The following is a 23,105-nucleotide window of genomic DNA, read 5'->3' on the forward strand; positions in this document are numbered from 1 at the left end:
TACAGTTTTTCAGTTTTGGTCAAAACTGTCCAGAGAAATCTCTCAAATCTCTCCCCGTTCATGTACACTGGGAAGCTAAAGTGAGGTTAGAGTGAGACATGCAGAAAATCTCGTCTGAAATTTTGGTATTTAATCTGCCGCTGTGACCACAATTTTTAACCTACAGCCATCATTTTACCTGCAAAACGTAGCTACGCTTGTTTGCTTTTCAAAAAGCCATGCCTCAAAGCCCACACATGCATACTTTTTGAACTACAGCCATTTGTTTCAGAGGAATGCCATCATGTGCTTTCATTCATGGGTTTCCAACAGTCATGGAGAGAAAGAAAAAATCTTTTTTAACTTGCTCTCCTTGTCACAGTCTGCTCAGGCAAACTGCATGGAGTGCAAAGAGTGGACCCAGGTCTGGACATACTAAAACTCAAACATAACTGATGATGAGCGGTTTATTTAGGCAGACAAAACAGTACAAAATAAAAGGACGAAAACAACATAAAACTAAACAATGACCTACACTGGGTAAACTAGAAAAGAAACAAGAACCAAGAAAAATCTTGGGGAACAGAAAACAAACAAGAAAAACTCTAAACATAGCAAAGTGATATGGAAATCTGAAAGCACGACATGGCATGGGAAAAACGCAGCCGATCCGGCAAGGAGTGACTGAAAACACTTGGACTAAATACACACAGGAGGATAATGAGGGAAGTGGGAACACATGGGGAAATGGCTGACACACATGAACATAACGACATAATGTCTACTAATTCAGTTTGCATGTTGAAGTATTTCTGGTCAAGATATATAAGATTGTTAGTATGTTAGGCAAGGTCCTTAAAGGAACATAATAGTTGTTTAAATGTGTTATTGGTTGACAGAGCACTCGGCATAGAAAAATAGGAATCTAAGTAGCAGCCAGTCCACACCTCCCTGTTGTTTCAAGAATGAAAAACCAAGAAGGATTTTCTTTTTTGCTAATACGTTTTCCATGGTGATCTGTATGAGCCTCTGGACAGTAAAAAGTCACTGTTCTCACATGCTGGGGCTGCAGATAATGCAGTGGGGCTGTATCCCAATTCAGGCTCTGCAGCCTTAAAGGCCGCATTTTAAGGCCGATTACGTCACAGCGACGCGACGAAGGCTGTCCCAATTCGCAGGCTGCTCGAAATGCGGCCCTCAAATGCGTCCTTCATTTCCCTGAATTTTAAGGATGTGGCGGCGTAGACTTCGTGGCCCAACATATCCCAGAATGCATAGCGCGGCGGTGGGTGTGGATAATTTTGCCGAAAAAAAACGGCGGAAGAGTAAACTTTTAAAAGTAACTACTTAATATTATGTCACTTCTTTATGTGCAAATGTTTAATAACGAAGAACATTAAAATATTACTGTCGGCAAAGTTATGTGACATTAGTGACGTTTGTACTAACTTGGTTTTAAAGCCTTTACTTTAAAATATACGCCGTTCAATAGCTGAGCTTAATCTTACAGAGAATGATCAAAGCTCATGTAGAAACAAACAAACAAATGAACAAAAGATTTTCTCCTTCATTTCTGTCAAACAAAGCTGAAAAGTTTCCAGCTGTTAGTATCATGGTTGCTAGGCAACTCTGGCAGCACGAAGGAGGCTAAACCGTCCCATTTCACAAGCCTCGCACTTCCGGCCTTAGCGGTCTTTGAGTACGCGGCCCTTGTGGACCGTTAAGGCTGCGTACTTTAAGGCTGCAGACCCTGAATTGGGATACAGCCTGGGTAGTACCGTTACCTCACAACGACAGTGGTCCTTTCAGTTTGCATCCCAACTTAGATGAAGGGGGACAATTTTTCTTCTTGTTAACAAGAAGAAGTTCAATATCTCTACCTGCTGAGAATTTGCAGTGAGAACAAATCTTCCATGTTCTCATCCAGTCCTGTGTTTTAAAAACGACCTTCCCATTCCACTAAACAGCATTTTTAATTACATCTCAGGAAAGCAGTTTTGCAGTTTTAATACCTTACATTTAACAAGATAGGCAGTGTCATCCAGCCAAGTAGAGTTTGACTTCCAGCTACTCACTCACTTATTTTCAGATTAGATTTTCTTTCAAATGTAATTTTCATACTCCGTGTTGTTGTGTTGTAGGCACCAAAACTATCAAGTTTTCATTGAGGGAAAGGTTTGGATTCAAATACAAATGTTCATAATGTTAACCACATTAGAGGCTTGAGCTCCATTTTCTGCAGCATAAGCCTGAAAACATTAACAGAACTAAAAAAAATAAAATAAAAAACTAAAAGTCAAATATTTTCACAGTTTAAACATTTGGATCCGTGAACATGACTTACACTATTTTTCATTAACTTCTCCCAAAACGGTTAAGTTAACAAAAAAAAAGTTTAAAACTCAGTTAAAAACCTGAAGGTTGAAAATGTGCTTCCTATCTAAAGTCAACATTTATTACTGGCTTTGAAAGGGAATTTTTATATATGCAGCCAGCAAGTTTGCTTTTACTCCCGTTCCTCATTTCTTTCTTGATCACGCGTACAGTCTATGACCACAAAGAAAGAAAATAAACAGAAAAGCCACGTTGATAATAAAGGTGTCTGTTGAAAAAAGAATCCACGAAAAAAACAAAACACATTTCCCTCTAAATCAGAATTCAGTTTATGTGAGTGGGAATGTAATTTTTCTGAGTCGTGGCTCTCTTGTCGTATTTATCTACATAGAGACAAAGAGACAGATTTATCTCTCTGCTTCTGCTGTATTCATCACCATTAGCAGTTTATTCGCTGACATAGTCGTTACTACATTTACTCTGTTTCCTTTGCATTCATAAATCCTCATAACAGGAGCTCACACAGGAAGTGAAGTGTAGAACAGCGGTCCCCAACCTTTTTTGCGCCACGGACCGGTTTATGCCCGACAATATTTTCACAGACCGGCCTTTAAGGTGTCGCGGATAAATACAACTAAATAAAACTAGTACCGGTACTGAAAAGTTATTCATAACACACGTGAAAAGACCCAGGAAAACCGAGTTAACGATAAAAACGATAACAAAATAACGCTGAAAACCGATAAAAACCCTGAAAACCATACATTTCACAGCTGAGCCTCAACTCTCGCGGCCCAGTACCAAACGACTCACGGACCGGTACCGGTCCGAGGTCCGGGGGTTGGGGACCGCTGGTGTAGAACATGTAGGGTCAGCACTCCCACATACTCCTGCAGTGTACAGACACACCAGCACACAGACTGACCGGAGCCCTGACCGGTAGATGGTGCAGAGGTGGTGCTGTGCCTGCCACGGTGATGGATTGTGGGGTACACACTCAGATATCCGTGTACACTGACCATGAAGGGGATGGATGAGCTAATGTTTCCTGTGGCTTCTACCACCATGCCTATTACTTTGTTGTCTTTCCCGTTATAGAGCCCCTTATCTGACAGATTTCTCATTACATTCAATCTCAGTGTAATTCCTCTGGATCCCTGTATATGTATCTGTTAGGCTCAGGGAATGACCTGAATGGAGTTGGACAGCTCCTGTGGAAAGATGAGTTGCGGTCAAGAGGCTCCACTAAAAATGATTTACTAAGCTGTCACCGGAACCAAATTAACCTGGACTGCATTTGACCGTGTGACTGGTACTTTAAACTAGATGGTGGTTGTTTGCCTCCACAGCTGTTTTCAGGCTGGATGCCTGCTTAAATTTTCCAGAGTAAATAAATGCACTTGCTTATTTTCAAAAGTAATTAGTTACTTAGTTACTTTTTAAAAACACGATTTACAACATGAATAGGTAATAAAGCGATAGATCTTTTAGCCCAATTCTACTTTTTTTGCATAATCCATCATATAAAATGTAATCAAATGGAAAAGTCTCTTTCTAAAACTTGTTTTGTTAGTTTTAATCTTTTAACTTTATGCATCAAGCAAACATTAAATGATATGCAACATTCTCTGACTGGAAGAAATTTGTTGAACATTTAAACCTATTTTCTGCACATTCCAGCACATAAAATAAAATAGTTGTTTGTGTTTACACTCACTCTTTCTAATAGATGTGAGTAAACCACAGCAGAAAATAAATAAAATCAAAGACTCAGCGGTCCTGTTGCTCTATTTTCACCTGTTTAGAAGGAGTGGGGCAGGCGGAGGTTTACCCTGGTGCAGGTGTGTTGTAGCGGTCAGTGGAAGGATCTGGGAGTTTCACATTCCCGTGGCAGCGTACTGTCGGTGCTTGCTCAGAAGTTTAGGGGGTTTTTCGCTGTAAAAAGAAGTTTTCTTCCCACGCAGTGAACAGCGGACTAAATGTTTTTGTCACTTTTTATGGAATCAAACTCAAAGTAAGGTCAGTACTTCCACGCTTTAAACGCTGCACGCTCATACTCTCTCCCGCACTCGATATATTATTCATTGTTGATCTGCACACAGCTGTTGCCACGAACATCGCACTCGCTTACGTCACTGTCATGAGACACTCGTCAAAAAATCACGGTTTTAGTAACGCAGTAACACAGCGTGCTTACGGGGAAGTAACAGTAATCTAATTACCTTTTTTGCAGTAGTAATCCCTTACTTTACTGGTTACTTGAAAAAAGTAATCGGATTACAGTAATGCGTTACTTGTAACGCGTTATTGCCCATCTCTGCTGAGGAGCATAGCTATCCATGGTTGTTTCAATGAATAACTTTTAATAAATGTTTCCAAGTGTTTAACACTTCTGCAGTGGCAAGCACAAAGACTGTTAATATATGCCATCAACATCTTAATGCGATATGCTGTGGTGGTTACTTGTGGATATGGTTTCTAGTGCTTGTGTGGCAGAGAAAAGTGTAAAGGTGTAAAAGGAGTCAGACTCCTGCATTAAAATGCAAAAACAGGTCTCAACTAAAGTCCAAAATAAACAACCTCTACAAAGTAAAGACATGCAAAAAAAAAATTGAAACAAACATAAATCCAGAGACACAAGAGGCCTAGCAGAACACAGGAGGTCACTGGGAAATAACTCTGAGCTTGCCACGCAGAAAATGCACAAAAGGCAAAGAGAAGGTAAGACTATAAATACACCGGGAACGGATCGGGGAATGAGAAACAGGATGGGGACCAGACGCAGGTGAAACTGTGTCCAAATCTGGAGGCTGCATGTTTCGAAGGACGTGGCCTACATAGGGCACACCTTCACAGGCCACAAAAACTTCAGAAACCGGAAGTGTAGCCTATCAGCGCTGCCTCTGTTGCCTAGCAACCATGAAACTGGCAGCTAGAGAGGTGTTGGAGAGAGATGGAGGACAAAATCCCTAATGCCATGTAACTTGTATGAAGCCAAATTCAATGTTATAGAGCGATATACATTTAAATGCAGTGACTGCTTCCCTCAGACTGTCAGTCTGACCTCCAAATGCAACCTTCAAAGGATGCAGCCCCTGAATTTGGAAACACTTAATCAGCCAGTCAAGGGAAGACAAGAAAATAAAATTATCACATGACATGAAAGAAAATTAAGCTTCAACGCAAAACATGGTGGAACCAGAAGAACCAGAAAGAACATCCGAGAACAAAGTTATAAACACACAGATGAAGGAAGAGAAACACTGACATCAATAACAAACCCAAAATATAAGAAATAATAATAATAAACAAGGAACTGATAACTGAACATGTGAAATCGAACTTAAATGATAAAACTAAAGTATAGTATTAGCAGAATGGTAAAGTCATCACAGCCAAAACCCCCCAAAAAACAAAACAAAAGTTCAAAACTTTAACCTCAAAATGACACGTGGTCACTATTCATGTTCAGGGATGTTTGGAAAATATAAATAAAATAATAATAAAGCCTGTAAGAGTGCGGTGTATGGGGCACAGAAATGTGACAAAATCTTTTAACTAACATTAAGTCTTAACTTTCTGAATGAAGTAAGCAATCTATAATAACAAAATCTGGGTTGATTCATTATAAAATGTAAATTAATCAAAATCATGTAACATACCCTCTTTAAGTGCTGCACACTCAAAATAAAGAAGCTAACTCCTGTTTCTTATTGACCTCTAAGCCTCTGGTAATAAAGGTATTCTTGCCCTACTTGCCTCTCTCTGCAGAATACAAGCAGTCATTGGCCATCTGTCTATATGCAGCTTACATGATAGAAGTGAGGAGACCGACTCTTTCCTGCTGCTGCAACCGGAGAAATGAAATGTGTGGGTGGAGTGTAATTGCATCTCCAAGGAGTTGAGCTAACACTGATGTTATAAGTCCTGTCAGACAACTCCAGCACTGAGCAACATTTTACTCTGAATGTGTAAAATTACTCCTTGGGAGCTGAAATAAACTCAGAAATGTTCTGTACTCAAACTTTAATACTTTGTTTTTTTGCTGTTCTACCCACAACAGAAAAGGAATCATATGGAGAGTATCGTGTAAGACAAAATCTTATACTCTGTAGATGTTAGCATCTTTTTTTTAAAACCAGAAAACAGCTTTGATACTGGGAACAGCGTCTCAATGTCCTCGTTTCTCACTCCAGCTGACCTTCATGTCTCCTCATCCTCCTTTCAAACTGGACCTCAGGGTCCACTGAAGCCTCAAAACTCAGGCGCAATCGTCTTTTGTTAAAAAACACTGCATACACTGCATAACCTCAAGACCCGATCCATTAAAAGCCACCTGGGACACAAACACACACACCCTGTGAGCTGTACTCCTGCAAAAACATCACGACAACTTTGACAAATAACAACTCTGCCTGCTGACTCTGAAAACAGCTGAGGGTCATTTGCACTGTTACAGTTTGCAGTGGAAATGGAGAGAGGAGGGGAATCTATGAAATTGCCATTAAAGGAACTGCTTTACAGGAAGGAGACGACTGAATGATGAAGCGCACAAATTCACTTCACAGGTTCCAGCAAATCATTTATGGCTTCATTGAAGACGGGAACACAACTTTATTAATGCATTAACATGAAGTAGGTCTATTTTGAAGTGTTTGGTGCACGGTCAGCAAACAGTCTGCACTATAGCTGAGTGAAAACACTCGACAGGTGGAAGCTTTATCTTTCCTTTCCTTTTGGATAAAGCTTGTAGTAAGAGCTGGATCAGGTGATGCTGAACCATCCTTATAGACTCAGGCTGCTGGGGGACTTCCCATCATGCACAGAGCACTCCTCCTTCACTCCCCTCTTTTCACTTTTCCACCACCACATGTCATTACATTTAACTTTCCTCTCTCCTGTAGTTTGCATTTTTCCTGTTTGTTGCTCATGTTCTCTCTTTCTTTCCTTTTTTATTCTCCTTTTTTTCCTCAGGGAGGGGCAGCCATCTGCAGATACTGGCCCCTGTGAGCAGCACTCGGAAACAGTGCTGCTCACAGGGGATAGTCTGTTGGTTTTCTCTAATAATGGCGTTTTTAACCTTACAAAGCACATTGGAACACCTATTGTAAATACATTCTGTGAAAATGAAGGTTAATCAAAAAAACTTTTCCATCAAAGATGTATGAACAGCAATTTTCACTGCAGTTTCATGAAATAGTCCCAAATTATTCCGGCACACAGTCTGATGGTAGAGCATCGTGGTCGGTGTAATAGTTCATGTTCATGGACATAAGTCATGTACCTCCAGGCTAAAAGAGCAACAAAGGCCAAATTAGGAAGTGGAAGATCATAACTTTCTGATACACTACCGTTTGAATCCCACACCTTGCTTCAGATTACTTGCAGCTCCATAGTGTAGTGGTTCACACATTTGCCTAACAACCAGAGGTTCCCCAGGAGAAGACACAAATCCTTTGGGGGTTGCATCAGGAAGGACATCCGGTGTAAAATCGTCCAAATCAAATACACAAAGCTATCCGCTGTGGGGACAGCCTCGTTAATTTCTTTGTTATTACGACTCAAAATAAATAAAGGGAAGGCCGCTTGTAACTTGGATTGATCGATATCTTTGTGCACTTTTTTTAAAACTACAAATTGTAGGTTCAGCTGTTGTTGATGTTCAGCTTCACTTGCTGCTGAAGCATTCTTACTACATTAATGAATATTTCATGGTTCTGTTTAAAGTATGTTCACCTGGTAACTGAAAACTGATTTATTAGGTTGCCTGTCGTGTAAAGACACACGACGCCAGCATTACTTTTAAACCTGCGCTGAGCGACACAAAGAAAATGAGGGCAATCCTGTGTTTGTAAAGAAACAGATCATATTCATCACTATTTCCTGATTGACCATGAGACTGCACTGATGTGAAAGGTGTGCTTGAGTTTTGATTCCATGTTTCTGGGTAGTACATCCTTTTTCCAGATCTCTGTGGTGGTCACCTGACAAAAGTTTAAATAACTCGTAGAGTAATTTGGCCTGGAAGATGGTCGACACCCTGCTAGATTTGTACAATCTATGAGTTTGTAATTCCTACATCATTGGTTCCAAAATGGTGTGCTGAGGCAAATCCAGGTATGCTGACATTTATGACCACCGTGTGTTTTGTTTTTGGAGCATACCACAACTTATCCTCACTGCAGTCTATCTGTAACCTGAAGAAATAAAAGATGAAAAACTAGCAGCTCTCAAAGTTGAGAAGTTTGCAAAAACGACCCGTCTGAAAGCTTCAGCGGTGAGGTCAACAGGCCTTGGAAGCTAAACATCCCCCCTCATGCAAACTGAGATCCAAACAAAAACCATTTATATCAACTATACCACCCGTGGATTGAGTGCATTTGCCTGACTCAAGGTATATGTCATGTTCAAGCTTGTAAGATGTAATTTTTGCTTTTATAAATAGTTAAATGACTTTTGTCATCCTACCTGAGATGTGATGACCTCTATGGATGCCATGAAGCGGTCAGCAATGATGGACACTCCCAGGAACATGTACATGAGTGACAGGAAGTAGACCACAGCTCTGGTCACCTGGTAACCGACTCCAGGGTTTTCGGGGTACCAGACAGGTAACAGGATGCCCGGCTTGCACACGGTCACCTCATCACACTTATCCCCAATGCTGGGTGATGTACTATTATCATTAGATAAGGAAGGTAGGACGGAGGAGGAGGGAAATATGGAGGGCAAGGCTGTTCTTGGGTCAGGGTTCATGCTGGGGTCACTGCGCTGGGACTCTGGCTGGCAGGGTGGCAGTGGAAGGAGGAAGAGGAAGAAGAGGAGGAAGGGGGCAGGAGAGGTGGAGAGAGACATCACGACGTTTGATTCCCACGAGAAGCAGGAAAGACGAGGCAGAAGATGATGGGAATAGGCAGAGGAAGAAGAAGACGGGAACGGGAGATGCTGGGTACAGCCGAGGGTGCTGCGACTAGCTCACCTGCAGAGGGGGGAGAGAGAACGAGAAGGAAAATCAGGATTAGTTCATGAATAAAGAGAAGAAAAGGCTTTAAAAGCTGTACCGAAGACCAAACAAAGAGTGCATTTGAAGCTTATGCAACATTAAGCAAACACTAAAAGAAGTGTCTTCTATGCTGTCAGACACTTTTTAATGAAAACACTGAGGGAAGAATAGAAAGGAGAGAAGAGTTCTGGCTACGCTAGGTTTTAAAAATCACACAAACTTTTTACAGTTGCATCTGTGGTTTTACCAAAGTTACACAAATTTACACCCTTCCCAGCAAAATGTGTCAGTGTTGGTGTGAAGCCAGTTCTGTGGTGGAGCCTTGAGAGCCAGCCAACATTTCGACAGGTTTCAGAAACGATTCTTACACAGCTTTTGTAGGAAAAGGTGTGAAACCCTTCAGAGGATAATAACACAGAGGTCGTCATCTGTATGATCTCTACACCTTCAATGCAATAGTGAAATTCTCACTGCAGCCCCTCCCATAGTCACCACCCGTCTTTGATATTATAAAGGTATGGAACCACTAAGCACTGATCTATACATGCATCCACCCACCCAAAGGAATTAATGAGCATAGATACAATATTCATTAACTGGCACTCCATTGGTGGAAACTGGGTACCACTCAATATCCACACTGCTGTCTAGTTCCAGCAAGAAAATGCAGCTCAGAGAATAATGATGATGCAGTTATATCTGGCTCTGTAATCTTACTGTTTCAGCCCAGCAGCGCTGTGATAGACTTACAACCTTTCCAGGGTGTACCTCAACTCTCCACATCACAGCTGACGTAGGCTCTATTTCCCCGCGACCTTAAACTGGATTATCAGTTAAGAAAATGAATGGATGGATGTTTTAACTAAGAAGTTTACAACATGTTCCTCATTACACACTCAGTGGCAGCAATAGCAGTTGCTTTCCAAAATGTATTTCATCAAATTAAAATTCCAGCCCTGCACTTGGCTTGCTCTGCACCCAAGAAATACTTTTTTGAATATTTGTAGATAGATATACGTCAGTATATCGATTTCTTTCTCTTTTTAAAGAGTTTCACCAGAAACAGTTTTGCCTTATTTATACGATGATGAAGTCATCACCCTTTAGATGATGACTTCACTGACCCTTATCTTTTGAGGAAAATGTCAAATTTGTCACAAAATCACACCTCTTGACTTTAGCTTTCATTTTTCATTTTCACCGTGCTGCATCTCTCACCCATGCGTTCGTTGCCTTCTCCCTGTAATGGCATTTAATCTAGAATGCCTAGCAAAGTCCTGGATAGGCGACAGGATTTCCAAAACTCGACTGCCAGGCTTTGCTGGCAGGACATAATGCCTACTCTCAGCCACCTACACTAGTGTATTAAATAAGATTCTCCTCCTAAAAAGTCCCTTCACAGTGTTCATTGCAGTATTCATTCCCCCTCTGATACAGGAGAGCTGTTCATCCCCTCTCTACATTGCTGATCCTGTGGCACAGAGCTGTTTGTGATGGGGCTTCGGTGCTTTGGAGTTCTCTCCCGCTCCTCATTCAAGGAATAGAAACTCCAGAGCAATTTAGGAAAATCAACCTTTTCACACTGGCTTTTGTTCCCACTCAAAGTAACCTTACTTTGTTGTCCCCTTGATATTATTTTGCAGTGCGTTTTATGTATGATGTTTTTGACCTTGCATTCATACTGTAGCTCTTGTTTTTCATATGAAAGCAGAAAATAACTGGATTGTGAATTATGTAAAGATTTCCCCGTAAATATAGACAAAGGAAGTTGTAAGTGAACGCTGGCAGGTATAAAAGGGTGGATGATGTAATTCACTCTTGAATGAAACATTGAGGTGAGTCACCAGAACACAGAAAAATAATTATTTTATCTCTATATTATCAAGGCTCAATAGAAAAAGCTGGAGCAGAAGGCTAAGTGGAAGAAAGGATGACAAATGCAGACAGAAAAGAATGAATAATGGATGAATATAGTAGTGTGTGACTTTTAGTTCGGTTTAGTGTTACCTCGTGTCGCATAAACGTCTTAAAAGCAGCATTTTCTCTATTGTTTACCTTGAACTTCAGATGGAAAGAAAAACAAGTGAGGCAGAAACCCGGAGCAGGGGTGAGAACAAACGGAAAAAGGACAAACAAATGCAAAAAACTCTGAGCGAAAACATGAGAGACAGAAGAAGAGAGGGATGGGAGGAAGAGAGTCAAAAGATAGAAAGACAGTACAAAGAAGCCGAGACAGCAGGGAGGACGAGTCGCCATGATGGCCTCCAGAAAAAGAGGCTTGTTTTTGTTTGAGTCATGCAAACCCAGAACTGCTCACCAAATGTCTTTCTGCTCTTTCCCTTTTAATTTGAGACACCAACACACTAACAATGCTAACGCTTGTCTGAGGTAAGTTTGTGTGTGCGTGAGCATGCAACGTCATTTCTGCCAACTGGTGAAATTTAGACCTCAGCGTGAAACCAAAGGATGGACAGATGGACCGAACAGTGTTTCCTGCAGTTTGTGCAGCAGTGCCTAATCTTCCACCTCGCTCTCCCTCTCACGCTTCATCTCCATCCGTCCATTAGTGAGGAGGGAAGCACCTGCTAACACCTTCTGTTTTACAACATTACACACCTAATCTGCTCTCATATTAATTTGGTTGATGAAAATATGAAAATTATGCTCATATAAAAAAAAAAGATAACTTCTATAATCCTGCTGTTTATCTTTCTTTTGGTTTTTTTTTGGAGAACACAGGTTTAGTTATTCCATCAGAATCAGGACTTCTGAAGCCATCAGATCACTGAAAAAGACGACCAGAGCTCTTTTTAGGCCAGGATCCAGTTTTACATTTACACAACAGCAAAGAAAGAATCACACTTCCCAGCAGTCACACACACAAAGGTCAGCCAATTCAAATATTAGATGCCACCTTTACAAACATCATGCACGATTAGTTAGACGATTAGATTCTGTGTGGTTTCAGCTTGTGTTTGTATAAGAAGACATGTTTAGTCTCCATATTTGCTCCTGTGTATCTACTGCAGCCTGAGCCCAACAGGACAAAAGCAAAAGTGTGTCAAAAACTGCTGTTCTGTCTGCAGTCGCTCGCGTAGCTGGTACACACAAGTTGTCCTTTGGCGGCATCATGCTGCACCAAAGTTTTTAAGCCATGAATCATCAGTCTGATTGCTGTAAACATATAAATACTTTGGTAGCACAGCTCCATAATGCTGCATGATGGATGCACTGGCACGGCTGTGTGAAAGAAGCAGCCGTTGATTAGTAGGTTCGTTTCTATGCACCAGCACTCATGAGGTGCTTTGTATTTACGAGCCATTCAGAGGGCAGAATCTGAAGCTGATTCATGTGTGCACACTTCCACAAGGACTGCGGTTCATAAAGGAAACACCGGCTGCGAGTAAGGTTTTATAAACCAGATTACAGTATGGATCCTACATATTGTTTTATAAACGAGGCTGAAGGACTGCAGAACACAAAATCAGGCTGTCAGGATAAAATGTGCTTTCCATTGTCTGCCTAGGAAAGTGTGCTTGTTCTCAAAAGAAAACAAAATAAATTTATATGAGTAGCTCCAGGCTGTCCTGTTGGACTGTTTCATATTAGACTTCAGTTATCAGCTGAGAAGCTTAACAGAGGCTGCTGCGAACCGGCTCTTAAGAAATATAACCGAAACTAAAAAGTGATTTTAGTGAAGATTTTTAGAAAAGAATACGGCACTTTTGATGTAAAGTCTGTAAAGACTAATATTTAATGATCATGGTAATAACAAAGTTTGTATGAATAATATTTACAGTCATTAATGGGTTAATTTTCTGGATTCCAGATGCATCTGGACGGTCTCATTTTGCCTGACTTTAAAACATGAGAAATCAACAGTCAGCTGATATTATACCTTATGTTAATAATGTTATACTTTATGTTAATAGAAGATCTGACTAGAAGACATGTGTACGTGTATGTGGAAAACATCAGGCTGAACACTTCCAAACCTCGGTGCAGTTTTTGCTGTCGGACAGAAATCACTGCTGACTAGAGACTTTCAAAAGTGATAAAAATGACTGACTTACTTTGATTATGGTGTTGACTAAACTGCTCATAAGACACAAACATTTCCAGGATGTCTGACCAGAAATAAATGTAGAAAATTAGACGTTGAGGCTCATGAGAATCATTTTGTTGTTGGGTTGAAACATTTAGATTCAGAAAGAGCCATAACCCAGCCCCTGTAACCCGGTGACTAAAACACAGGTAAGAGAGAGGAAGGAGAGACTGAGGATTAAAATGTGCTCTGATGTATGCATGCCTTTCAGTATAATGAACACTTTAACATAAATATTACTGCTGAGGTTATTTTTTTACTGAGCCTTTCACAAATATGAGCAGAAATTAGTTTTTTATTGTGCATATCAACCATAAAACCACTCAGTGCATTTCTAAAGACAATTCTGTGTTTTTAAATGTGCTTATGTGGGTAAACTAATGATAATAATTACACTGAGGTATTTCATTAATCAGCTTATGCGAGCACCTCCAGATTGAAATGCTTAACAGACTCCAGTGTGATTCAGCAGAATTAGATTAGCTTCAGTATCTTTTGACTGACTCACCTAGACTGCTGCAGCATTTACTCCCTGCTTAAAAATGCAATTTGAAGGAGTTTAAAGAAGAAAATGATCTACAGAAGATTTTATGGTTTATTGTAAAAACACAAATGAGCAACGTCTACAGAATAAGCCAAAACACCAAAGAGCATGCTTTATGAGTCAGTATTTATGCACAGACAGATGGGTTGTTTAGTGAAAAGTTGATAATATAAAGATGGATGAAGGTCATTTATTGAGAACTGGAAAAAGTGAGAGATGGGTGGGAAAAGAGAAGGATGTACCCATGAATAAAAGAAAGAGGAGAAGAGTTGTGTGAAACCCAAATGGGAAATTAGAGATAAAAAAAATGGGGCCAGCAGGAAAGGAGGAGTTAAAGACAGGAGATGAAGAGAGATCAAAGAGGGAGGGAAAGAGTGAGGAGGATGGATTTAAAGGAGGAATGAAGAAGCAAAAATTAACAGACTGATGCGAAGTACAGATGAGGAGTGACAGAGGGGCGAATCAGAGATAAAAAGCCAATAAGTTGAGGAAGGAAGAGTACAACATGAGTGATGGGAGGTGCATAAGGACAGCGGGTAGTGAATAAACAGAGGAAGGAATCAGTAGTAGTGGTATCACAGTAATACCCAGGACTCTTTGGTAAACAATCAAACACATCATGCATCTCTTTGTATATCTAAAACGGTACTCCATTTGTGTCCATTTGAGCAATTATTTGGTGACACAAAGGATTTTGGGTATGCAGCCAATGCAGACATGTTGCTAACAGCAACACAACAATACTATGTAGCTTGGTGTTGATGATGCTGTGAAGAGGTAGAGTTTTATAAAAAGCAGCATGAAAAGCACAGAACCTGGCTGTAGCAGACACATTTAACTTCAAGAAGTCTACTCTGACGATTGTCTTCTCTGCAGGAGTTAAACTAAAAAGCTGAACACAGCACAGACATGAACAGAGTAGCTCACAAACTGGTTCTCTATGACGCTCCCCTCTGCTGAGAGTAAACAGCTACATAGGAACCTGTAGGGACCTCAGGAACAACCTCATGAATGACACGTTTCCTCTCAGGATTACTTATTTTGCATGTGGTCACCACCATGGTCTCTGTTAGGCTCTTCCTGCGTGGACAGCCCTCTACAAAGGGAATGCTGGGGAATGATCAAAGATGAGGAAACCACAGGTGGAGGGTAGGAAAAAGAGGAATAAAGATATGAGAGGTAATAAAACACCAAATAAAAATAATGCTCAGGAGGAAGGGAGGCAGAGGGAGGAGAGGATGAAAAATAAAGATGCAAGACTGATGTGAGTTCAGGTCCTCAACATGTATATGGTTTGTAATCAGAGTACAGTTGAATGTGTGTTACCATAGCAACTGGGGGGAGAGTTTTAATGGGGCAATCGATCTCTGAGGGGTGGGGTTGGTTAAGGTGAGAGAGACTGAGCGAGAGGCTAGAAAGTGAGAGAGCATTCATCCATCAGGAGATGAGACTGAGCTGGCTCAGCAGAGGCGCCGAGGCAACATCAAACAAAGAAGCGCGCACACACACACACACACACACACACACACACACACACACACACACACACACACACACACACACACACAGTTTGAAACATTCTGATACTTAAACACGAGTAAACCCTGTAAAGATTCCGTTCAAGAGACAGCCTTTGCTGTAAGTCACTGTAAATAGTTTACACTCAAGTAACTGACAGCAAATCGAAATTCCATGATTATTTATTTTTGTGATAACCATACGTCATGTTTGCTGTTTTTATGTGTAGCCAGGATATAGTCTGACTGTCGTCCAGTGACATGCAACTGGGGGGCTCCATTCCCCCTGAAATCTTGAATCGGATAAGTGCTGATGAAAACCAATGGATCATCAATTATATGATGACTGTGGAAGAATTTCTCATTCAGTCAAAACAAATCAGGCAGTAAAATCTGGGAACCCATCAATTAATCTGCTGCCCTAATCTCTGGGTACAATGGCCAATTTTTGAGGCTACTAGCAACTTGTATTGTTTATGAATGCTGACTGTTTATGCAATGAAACCCAGACTGCAAAGAAAAGCCAGAAACACACCTGCGCTAAAAGTCTTTCCAACTATTTACATGCAGGCCTTTGTTTCTAAGGATCAGGTCAGTAACAGCTACACAAATGAGAGGCCAAAGTGAACAAACATCCATTCTACGACAAATAAAGTTCCGGTGTTCTCAACACCAGGAGTACACTGGTGACAGTTTTCCTTTTGCTAAATCAAAACAGCAAGTGACAGGAGACATAAAAGCCTTGCAGCAATGAGTCAGTAGACTCTAAATAGACACAAGAATATTTATGCAGAGATTTTCTAGACAACCGTGGAAGTCATCTTCAGCTGTTCATACACACCTTCATGCAGGATTTTATCCGTCACACACACTGACTGATGCACTTTTTTGCTAATTTGACTTCCCCAAGGAGCCAGAGTCAAAACCACTCCCAATCCTCAACCTCCTGCTCCAAAACGTTTGACTACAACGTCACCAAATCTGATGAAACAGAAATAAACAGTGCTCCATCGACTGGGTGGAAGTGTGCCACCTGTCACTGCCGCTGTTTTCTGCTGATTTCTGTTGGTTTTATTTAGCCCGTGCTGTTTGCCATGTCTTCTACATTTCCCTGTCTGCTCTTTCTATTTCTATTTAACTCTCTTATTTTTCTACTTCCAGTTTTACTTTTAAGGTTAGTCTTCTTATCCGTCTCACTGGCTGCATTTCCGTTCTTTCCCCATTGTCTACCTTGCATTAACTGTTCATCCCTGTCTTGTTTCCCAATCTCTCAAAGGGCTGCGGAGGCAGATCTGATGTTATTTAAACTGACCCAGAAGCAGACAACACGAGGAGAAACGAACTTGGTTAAACAAAAGACGAGCCGTTTATTCATGCTGAAACATGAAGATACAAAAACAGGGAAACAAAACCAAGGGCTAAACCTAAACAGGGAAAGAACTAAACAAAAGAATGACACACAAGGAGGAGGACTCACACAAACACACATCAACACAGACACACTGAGAGGGACACAAAGGACAAAGACACAAGGGGAACCTAAAAGGGAAAGAAACCAAACTGGGAATATAAAGAACTTAAAACAGACTAACTTAAGACTGCTATGATACATAAAACATAAACCACCATAGGAATTAACACCAAAACACAGGAACTCAAAAGCACTGGGTCAAAATGACCCAGAACCATGTCTGTGTCCCCTATTCCTGTCTCCTTGGCTTGTTTTTAGTTTGAACTTTCTTGACATTTTCTAAAGACTGTATCAGCTTTGTCTTTTAAAAAATAAACCTCATGTGTTATTCCTCTCACTGAGTTCTTTGTTCACATTGCAGGTCCACAGTGATGGGAAACATGTAACAGCTGCTTCCAGAAAAATTCTTCATAACATTTAGAAATTATTAAGAAATATAATCTTGCATAATGGCTCACAAACCCTATGAGTATTATGATTATCCAAAGAGATGCTGCAGTTCAGAGCAGAGTCATCCTACACTAGATTAGCAATCTGCATCTGCAATATTACACTACATTACACTGTCTTTAGTCATGCTTGCACACACACACAATTATGACATCTGATGATGCACACACGCCTCTGCTTCCACTGTTTCAGTCCAGCGTTCTCATTTCTCCTTTTGCTCACTCTGCGTACCTAAACAGCCGTCTCCCATCATGCATGTTATGGTAAGTACTGTCATTAGCCTCCGACTGTAATCTTCTACTCATGAAATAGCCATTTACAACAAATGATGATTAACCATGATTGCTGGGGTGCACAGCAGTCCACATGTTTGACCCCAATGTGTGCAACATGAAAAACAATGTGGAAACCGCAGAAACAACCAGAATCTGATCTCACAGACATGAATGACAGGCTGCTTATTATTATTATTAAATATGTTACTTTAGATTAAATGATCAGAAAAAGAGCTCAGCGCTCGGTCTCACCATTAATTAGCTTTCTGTTGTGTTGCCACTAAATGATTTCTTTGAATATGTTCATTAGAGTGACAACAGTCATGTGACCAAAATGTGACCAATCATTAAATGAAACCATTGGTAATAGAAGTGAGAAACCCAACACATAAGAAGAGGAAGAGGAAAAGTAAAATCTTTCCCAAAATTCACAACTTTAATCATCGTAAAGTGGTCGTACAGAGCGAAACCAAACCCAGGCAGCAAAAGGCAAAGCCAAAAAACAGCCCGAAAAGGGAAAGTAAATCAATTGAAAGCAACACATAATAATAATGGATTGCATTTATATAGCACTTTTCAGGACCTCTCAAAGCACTTTACAATACCACTATTCATTCACTCTCACATTCACACACTGGTGGAGGCAGCTGCCCTGGGGCAGACTGACAGAAGCGAGGCTGCCATATTGCGCTATCGGCCCCTCTGGCCATCACCAGCAGGCGGTAGGTGAAGTGTCTTGCCCAAGGACACAACGACCGAGACTGTCCGAGCCGGGGCTCGAACCGGCAACCTTCCAATTACAAGATGAACTGCCAACTCTTGAGCCACGATCGCCCTGGAAGACAATCTGGTAACTGACAAGAGAGAACAGGGGATAATATACAATGAAGACTGAAAGTAGGTGAATCTGAATCTGGTTGGCGCAAACAATAAAAAACAGAGAAAACTGTCAAAGACAGGAAGTGAAACTGACAGGAGTGCAAACACACCAGGAAATACAAATTAAAATTGGACATGTAAGTGGGCTAAACAATAACATGTTCAAATTGAAAAGTTTTAGAGCACTTTATGATGCAAATAATTTTAGTAACACCAGTTGGATCTAGTAAGATAAGCATCTTCTCATCATTGTATCACTTCTTTGAACAGCTTGATGCAACTGTCATCTACTGATGAGCTGCTTGACTTACATCTGCAGTTCTGGTCAATGAAACATCAAACAGGAGCAAGATTGATGTGTTTTCTGTCTGCACTGATTAGACACATGCAGCTTCCTCTTTAAACTAATCACAGCTACACTGATAGTCTGACACTGCGCTATTAATTACCCACTAAGAATCAACACAGGAGTGAAGTGGCTGCTCCTGCGGTTTCTGTGGTTGCACATTAAGCATCCGGAGACAGAGTAATCTACACTGAATCGTTCTGCAGCAGCTGTTCGCTGCCTGTCTTCACCACAAATTACCTTTCCATCGAAGAATCACAGAACCATGGGTACGTGGCTCAAAATGAAACACCAAATTTCAAGTTGATATGAAAGTATAAAGGACTGAATAAGTTAGAGTTTTTGTGAAGATTCTGATAAACTTTAAATTTCATATATCTCAGTTTTTAAAAGTTGCTAATAACTTAGACATCAGTATATTTATCACATTTAGACCCTGCTATTAAAGACTAACATTGGATATTACAACAGACAAGAAAACCATACTTGATCTTCCCAAAACCATGGATTATTTCCACACGTTATATTCATTGTGTATCATTTTATCATTCATTCATATTTTATTTCAGGACTATTGACTCACTCAAGTGGCCATTACAGAAACTGCAGTTTTTACCGTTTCCACACTGGTTTTTCAGCTTGACAGGCTGCTGCTTGATGGAAATCAAGAATATGTCCCTTCCTTCCCTTGGTGGTTCTTGGTGTCTGGGGGTGGGCGTCCAGGTACACACCAGCTCACTCCTGGTGGCTGCTTGTCGGGGCCTGGAGCCTGGGGCTCGGTCACTCAGGCACAGCTGGCTGCCGGCGGAGCTCACAGGCACGTCACTGCAACTCCCCCTGGCTGCTGCTGAGTGAGCCCTCATCTGGGACTCTCCTCAGCTCTTTCTGGGACAGTGGCGCAGCTGCCCCTCTGTTGGTCTTCCTTGGTCTCTTGTGTTCTGAGGGCCTCTGGATGTCTGGAGTCTTGATCTCCTCCATACCTGCTTCATGCCCTGGAGGACGGGGCTGTGGCCCCCCCACACCCTCTAGCAGATCGTTACATGAAGGAACCTTTTAAATACAAGCGCGTCCATGCTCACAGGTGTACACACGGGTGCTCACACACACAAACTACACCCTTTTTGGCTCCTACCTCAAAGCACACTGTCATATTCACCTAGATCATCGTGATGACGTTGTTTATTATATTGCTCTCTTGTTTTGCTTGTTTTCTCTTTTTTCTTTCTCAACAGGTGATCCAGGTGATTGATGTATGTATTTTTTGTCTGTTTGTTTTGTTGGTTTTTGTTTTTGACCGTCCCTCTTCCCTGCTGTTTTCTTTCCCCCAGTCATGTCTGTCCTGTGTGTAGCAAGTGAAAATAAAATAAAATAAACAATAAAAACAAAGATGAATCAAATAGACCAATACGGCAAGGCTGGGATGGTCCATTTGGTAAAGTAAATCCGTTGGGCATCTTTCTTCGCCTTTAGACAACAATTCTGATGAAAAAGAACCAAACGGGACAGGCGGGAAAAAAAAAAAAAAAGAATATGTCAGCAACTCAAAAACTGCATGCTGCATAAAGAAATGTCAGCACAGGCCAAAACATTGTGTGCATTTCGGTTCATTAACCCTCTCAAGGCAGGCGTTGCAGATTTGCAACAGTTAAAAGCTAACAACCTGATTACCCCACATACATATTCTATGAGGTTTTTTTTACTCAGAAGTACCACTGCAGGTATTCTTTTGTGCATTAGCAACAAAAACTTAATTTGAGCCTGAGAGGGCTAATAAATATCAGGAATCTAGCTCATGTGTTTCTAGACATGTAACACGAGTAAAACACAAACTGTTGTAGAGTTTAGACGGCTGGATTAATTACAGCCTGAACGTCTGCTCCAGCAGACGAATGTGAGACTGACGAATGAAAACCTTCATCTCCTGGATGATGTATGAAACCCTGCTGGCAAGCTTTTTCTATCTTTTAAAGGCGACTCAGTCCTCTCTCCCTCTCTTGCTCTATTCTCCCCTGAGCAAATAACAGCAGTAAATGACAAATCAATGTTTCATATCAATAAGTAATTTGTGCTGAAAATGACAGGGCAGGATGAGGATTTTATTTCAGCCATACAGGTTTCACAGCAACAAACACTATGTGACTTTTCAGGAGAAAGCACACACGAGGACATTAAACAAAACAAACAAACAAACAAAAAAGCTGATTTATCGTATTTTGTACACCATTTTTCCCGTTTAGTTTTGGAGCAGCTGCCAGATTTTCCAAGTAAATCAACCTTGAAACTACTTAAACTGACAAAAGCTGCACAGATTTTACTCTGGCAGCAGCCAGTGAACTACCAGTGTGGTGAAGGAACATGACTATGACTCTAACTTCATATGGCTTCTGAAAAGCAAACAGTTCATGTAAAAAGGGTCCTTTGACTTTTTTTCGGGTCATGCAGGTGAAACAGGGTGAGAGGCAGCCTGTCACACCACATGCTGCTGCTCAAAGAACAAAACCTGGGCATTTTTTAACTACAGTCGAAATAACACCAGTGCATTCAACCATGCCTCCATCTTTCCACTACTTCAAAGTTTTGCGCTCCCAAATTGTCACTTTGGGGCTTTTGTGTTTGTTAGTTGAGCCTCAGGAACAAAATAAATGTAGACAGGATCATCCTGAATTGCTCTTTTTAGAGACGCTTCAAAGCCAGGTCTCTTTTTGAACTGTTTCATCGTGTAGTTCTATAGAGATAATAATTCAACAATTTATCACAATATTCTCAGTTTAATTATAATTGTTTTTAATGTGAAGCACAGAAACAAGAATAACAGTCCTTATTATGGTCACCAAACTGAGAGGCCTCACATAGAGTGTGTGCAAACGCACACAGACAAAAACTGCACAATCTGACAAAATATAATAAGGCACAGATGAACTAAATAATAGAGTCTGTCTCTCTAGATTCTCTATCATACAGATCAATGCAAGCTTGAGTGCTTCAAGCACTCGATTCCTCTCCTTGAAGCCTCTGTGCTTCTCAGTTCCTGCCACCAAATGTGACAGGAGGAGGTGAGGAAGCGGCACAAGCCGAGAGGCATTTAACAAAAAAGTGTCACGGCTGCACAGCAGTCGTGTGGTGAATTGAGAAAAGGATCCAAGATGCAGGCACTGACTGGGGTGCGAGTGAAAATTTATTTGCAGAGGTGATAAAGTGACAAAACAGGAAGAGCAGAGCGGGGAGTAAACAAACCTAAACTGGGAAAACTAAAGAACAAAACTTAAACCAGACACTCACGGGAGGAGGAGCGAAATGCACAAAGAGAGATGGCAGAGAGACGCAGAATGAATACCGGGTAACAGAATAATGCAGACTGACATGGAGTTAAACAGACGACGCGACAGAGAGCACAGGAAAACACAGGGCTTAAATACACGGGGAGTAATCAGGGAATGGGCCACAGGAGGGAGACACAGCTGGGAGCAATAAGGCTAACGAGACAGGGGAGAGGTAAAACTGAACACACTGACATGAGACATGAACTTTCAGAATAAAACAGGAAACTAACAGACACAGAGAACCAGACCGGACACTGAACTTGACAGGCAGACTCATGAGCAGACACAATAACACCATGGACAGACAGAGGGAACACAGAGAAGTGGAAGCAGGCAGGCAAAGAACAGAAACCTAACAAATGGCAAAATCACAACAGAATACACACTCTGAATGAACAAAAGCATAAGGAACACAAAACACTGAGTCCTCAGACTCAGGACCATGACAGTACCCCCCCCCCTCAAGGGCTGGCACCAGACAGCCCAACAGAAACACAAAAACGGACCAAAGCCAAAAAAACCCCCCACGAACCAAAAAACAGAAAACGACCCGACCAGGGCGGGCGGTGGGGGTCCAGGACGGAGGGACATAGTCCGAAAAGGCCCAGACGGACAAGGTCAGGGGGCCGACCCAGAGGCCAAAACAGTTCAGTTCCGGGGGCCGACCGCGTGAAAGGCAGCAGCAGTGGGGCAGGTCCGGAGGCCGGCCACGCAGTAGGCAGTGGTGTGGAAACAGTTCTGGGGGCCGACCGTGCAGACGGCAACAGCGGCGTGGAAACAGCTCTGGGGGCCGACCGTGCGGACGGCAACAGCGGTGTGGAAACAAGTCCGGAGGCCGGCCACGTGGAAGGTAGTGGCGGCGTTCAGGAGGGCGTTCAGGAG

At 41.5% G+C, this 23,105-nt stretch overlaps 1 protein-coding gene across 5 annotated transcripts in view; it reads right to left on the minus strand.

Moving 5' to 3' along the window:
• slc8a2b (solute carrier family 8 member 2b) overlaps nt 1–23,105 on the minus strand; it is a 212,957-nt gene that overhangs the window by 44,007 nt on the left and 145,845 nt on the right. For all 5 annotated transcript variants that reach the window (XM_085430898.1, XM_085430897.1, XM_085430895.1 and 2 more), the window contains one exon: nt 8,782–9,292. In XM_085430898.1, coding sequence (XP_085287024.1) covers nt 8,782–9,168 — 387 coding nt within the window. In that variant the 5' untranslated portion in view covers nt 9,169–9,292. The remainder of the gene's footprint in view (nt 1–8,781; nt 9,293–23,105) is intronic.

The sequence above is a fragment of the Copadichromis virginalis genome, linkage group LG14 (genome assembly GCF_057382275.1).
Source record: "Copadichromis virginalis isolate Kocher_CV1m ecotype Utaka linkage group LG14, C_Virginalis_male_GT1.1, whole genome shotgun sequence".
NCBI lineage: Eukaryota > Metazoa > Chordata > Actinopteri > Cichliformes > Cichlidae > Copadichromis > Copadichromis virginalis.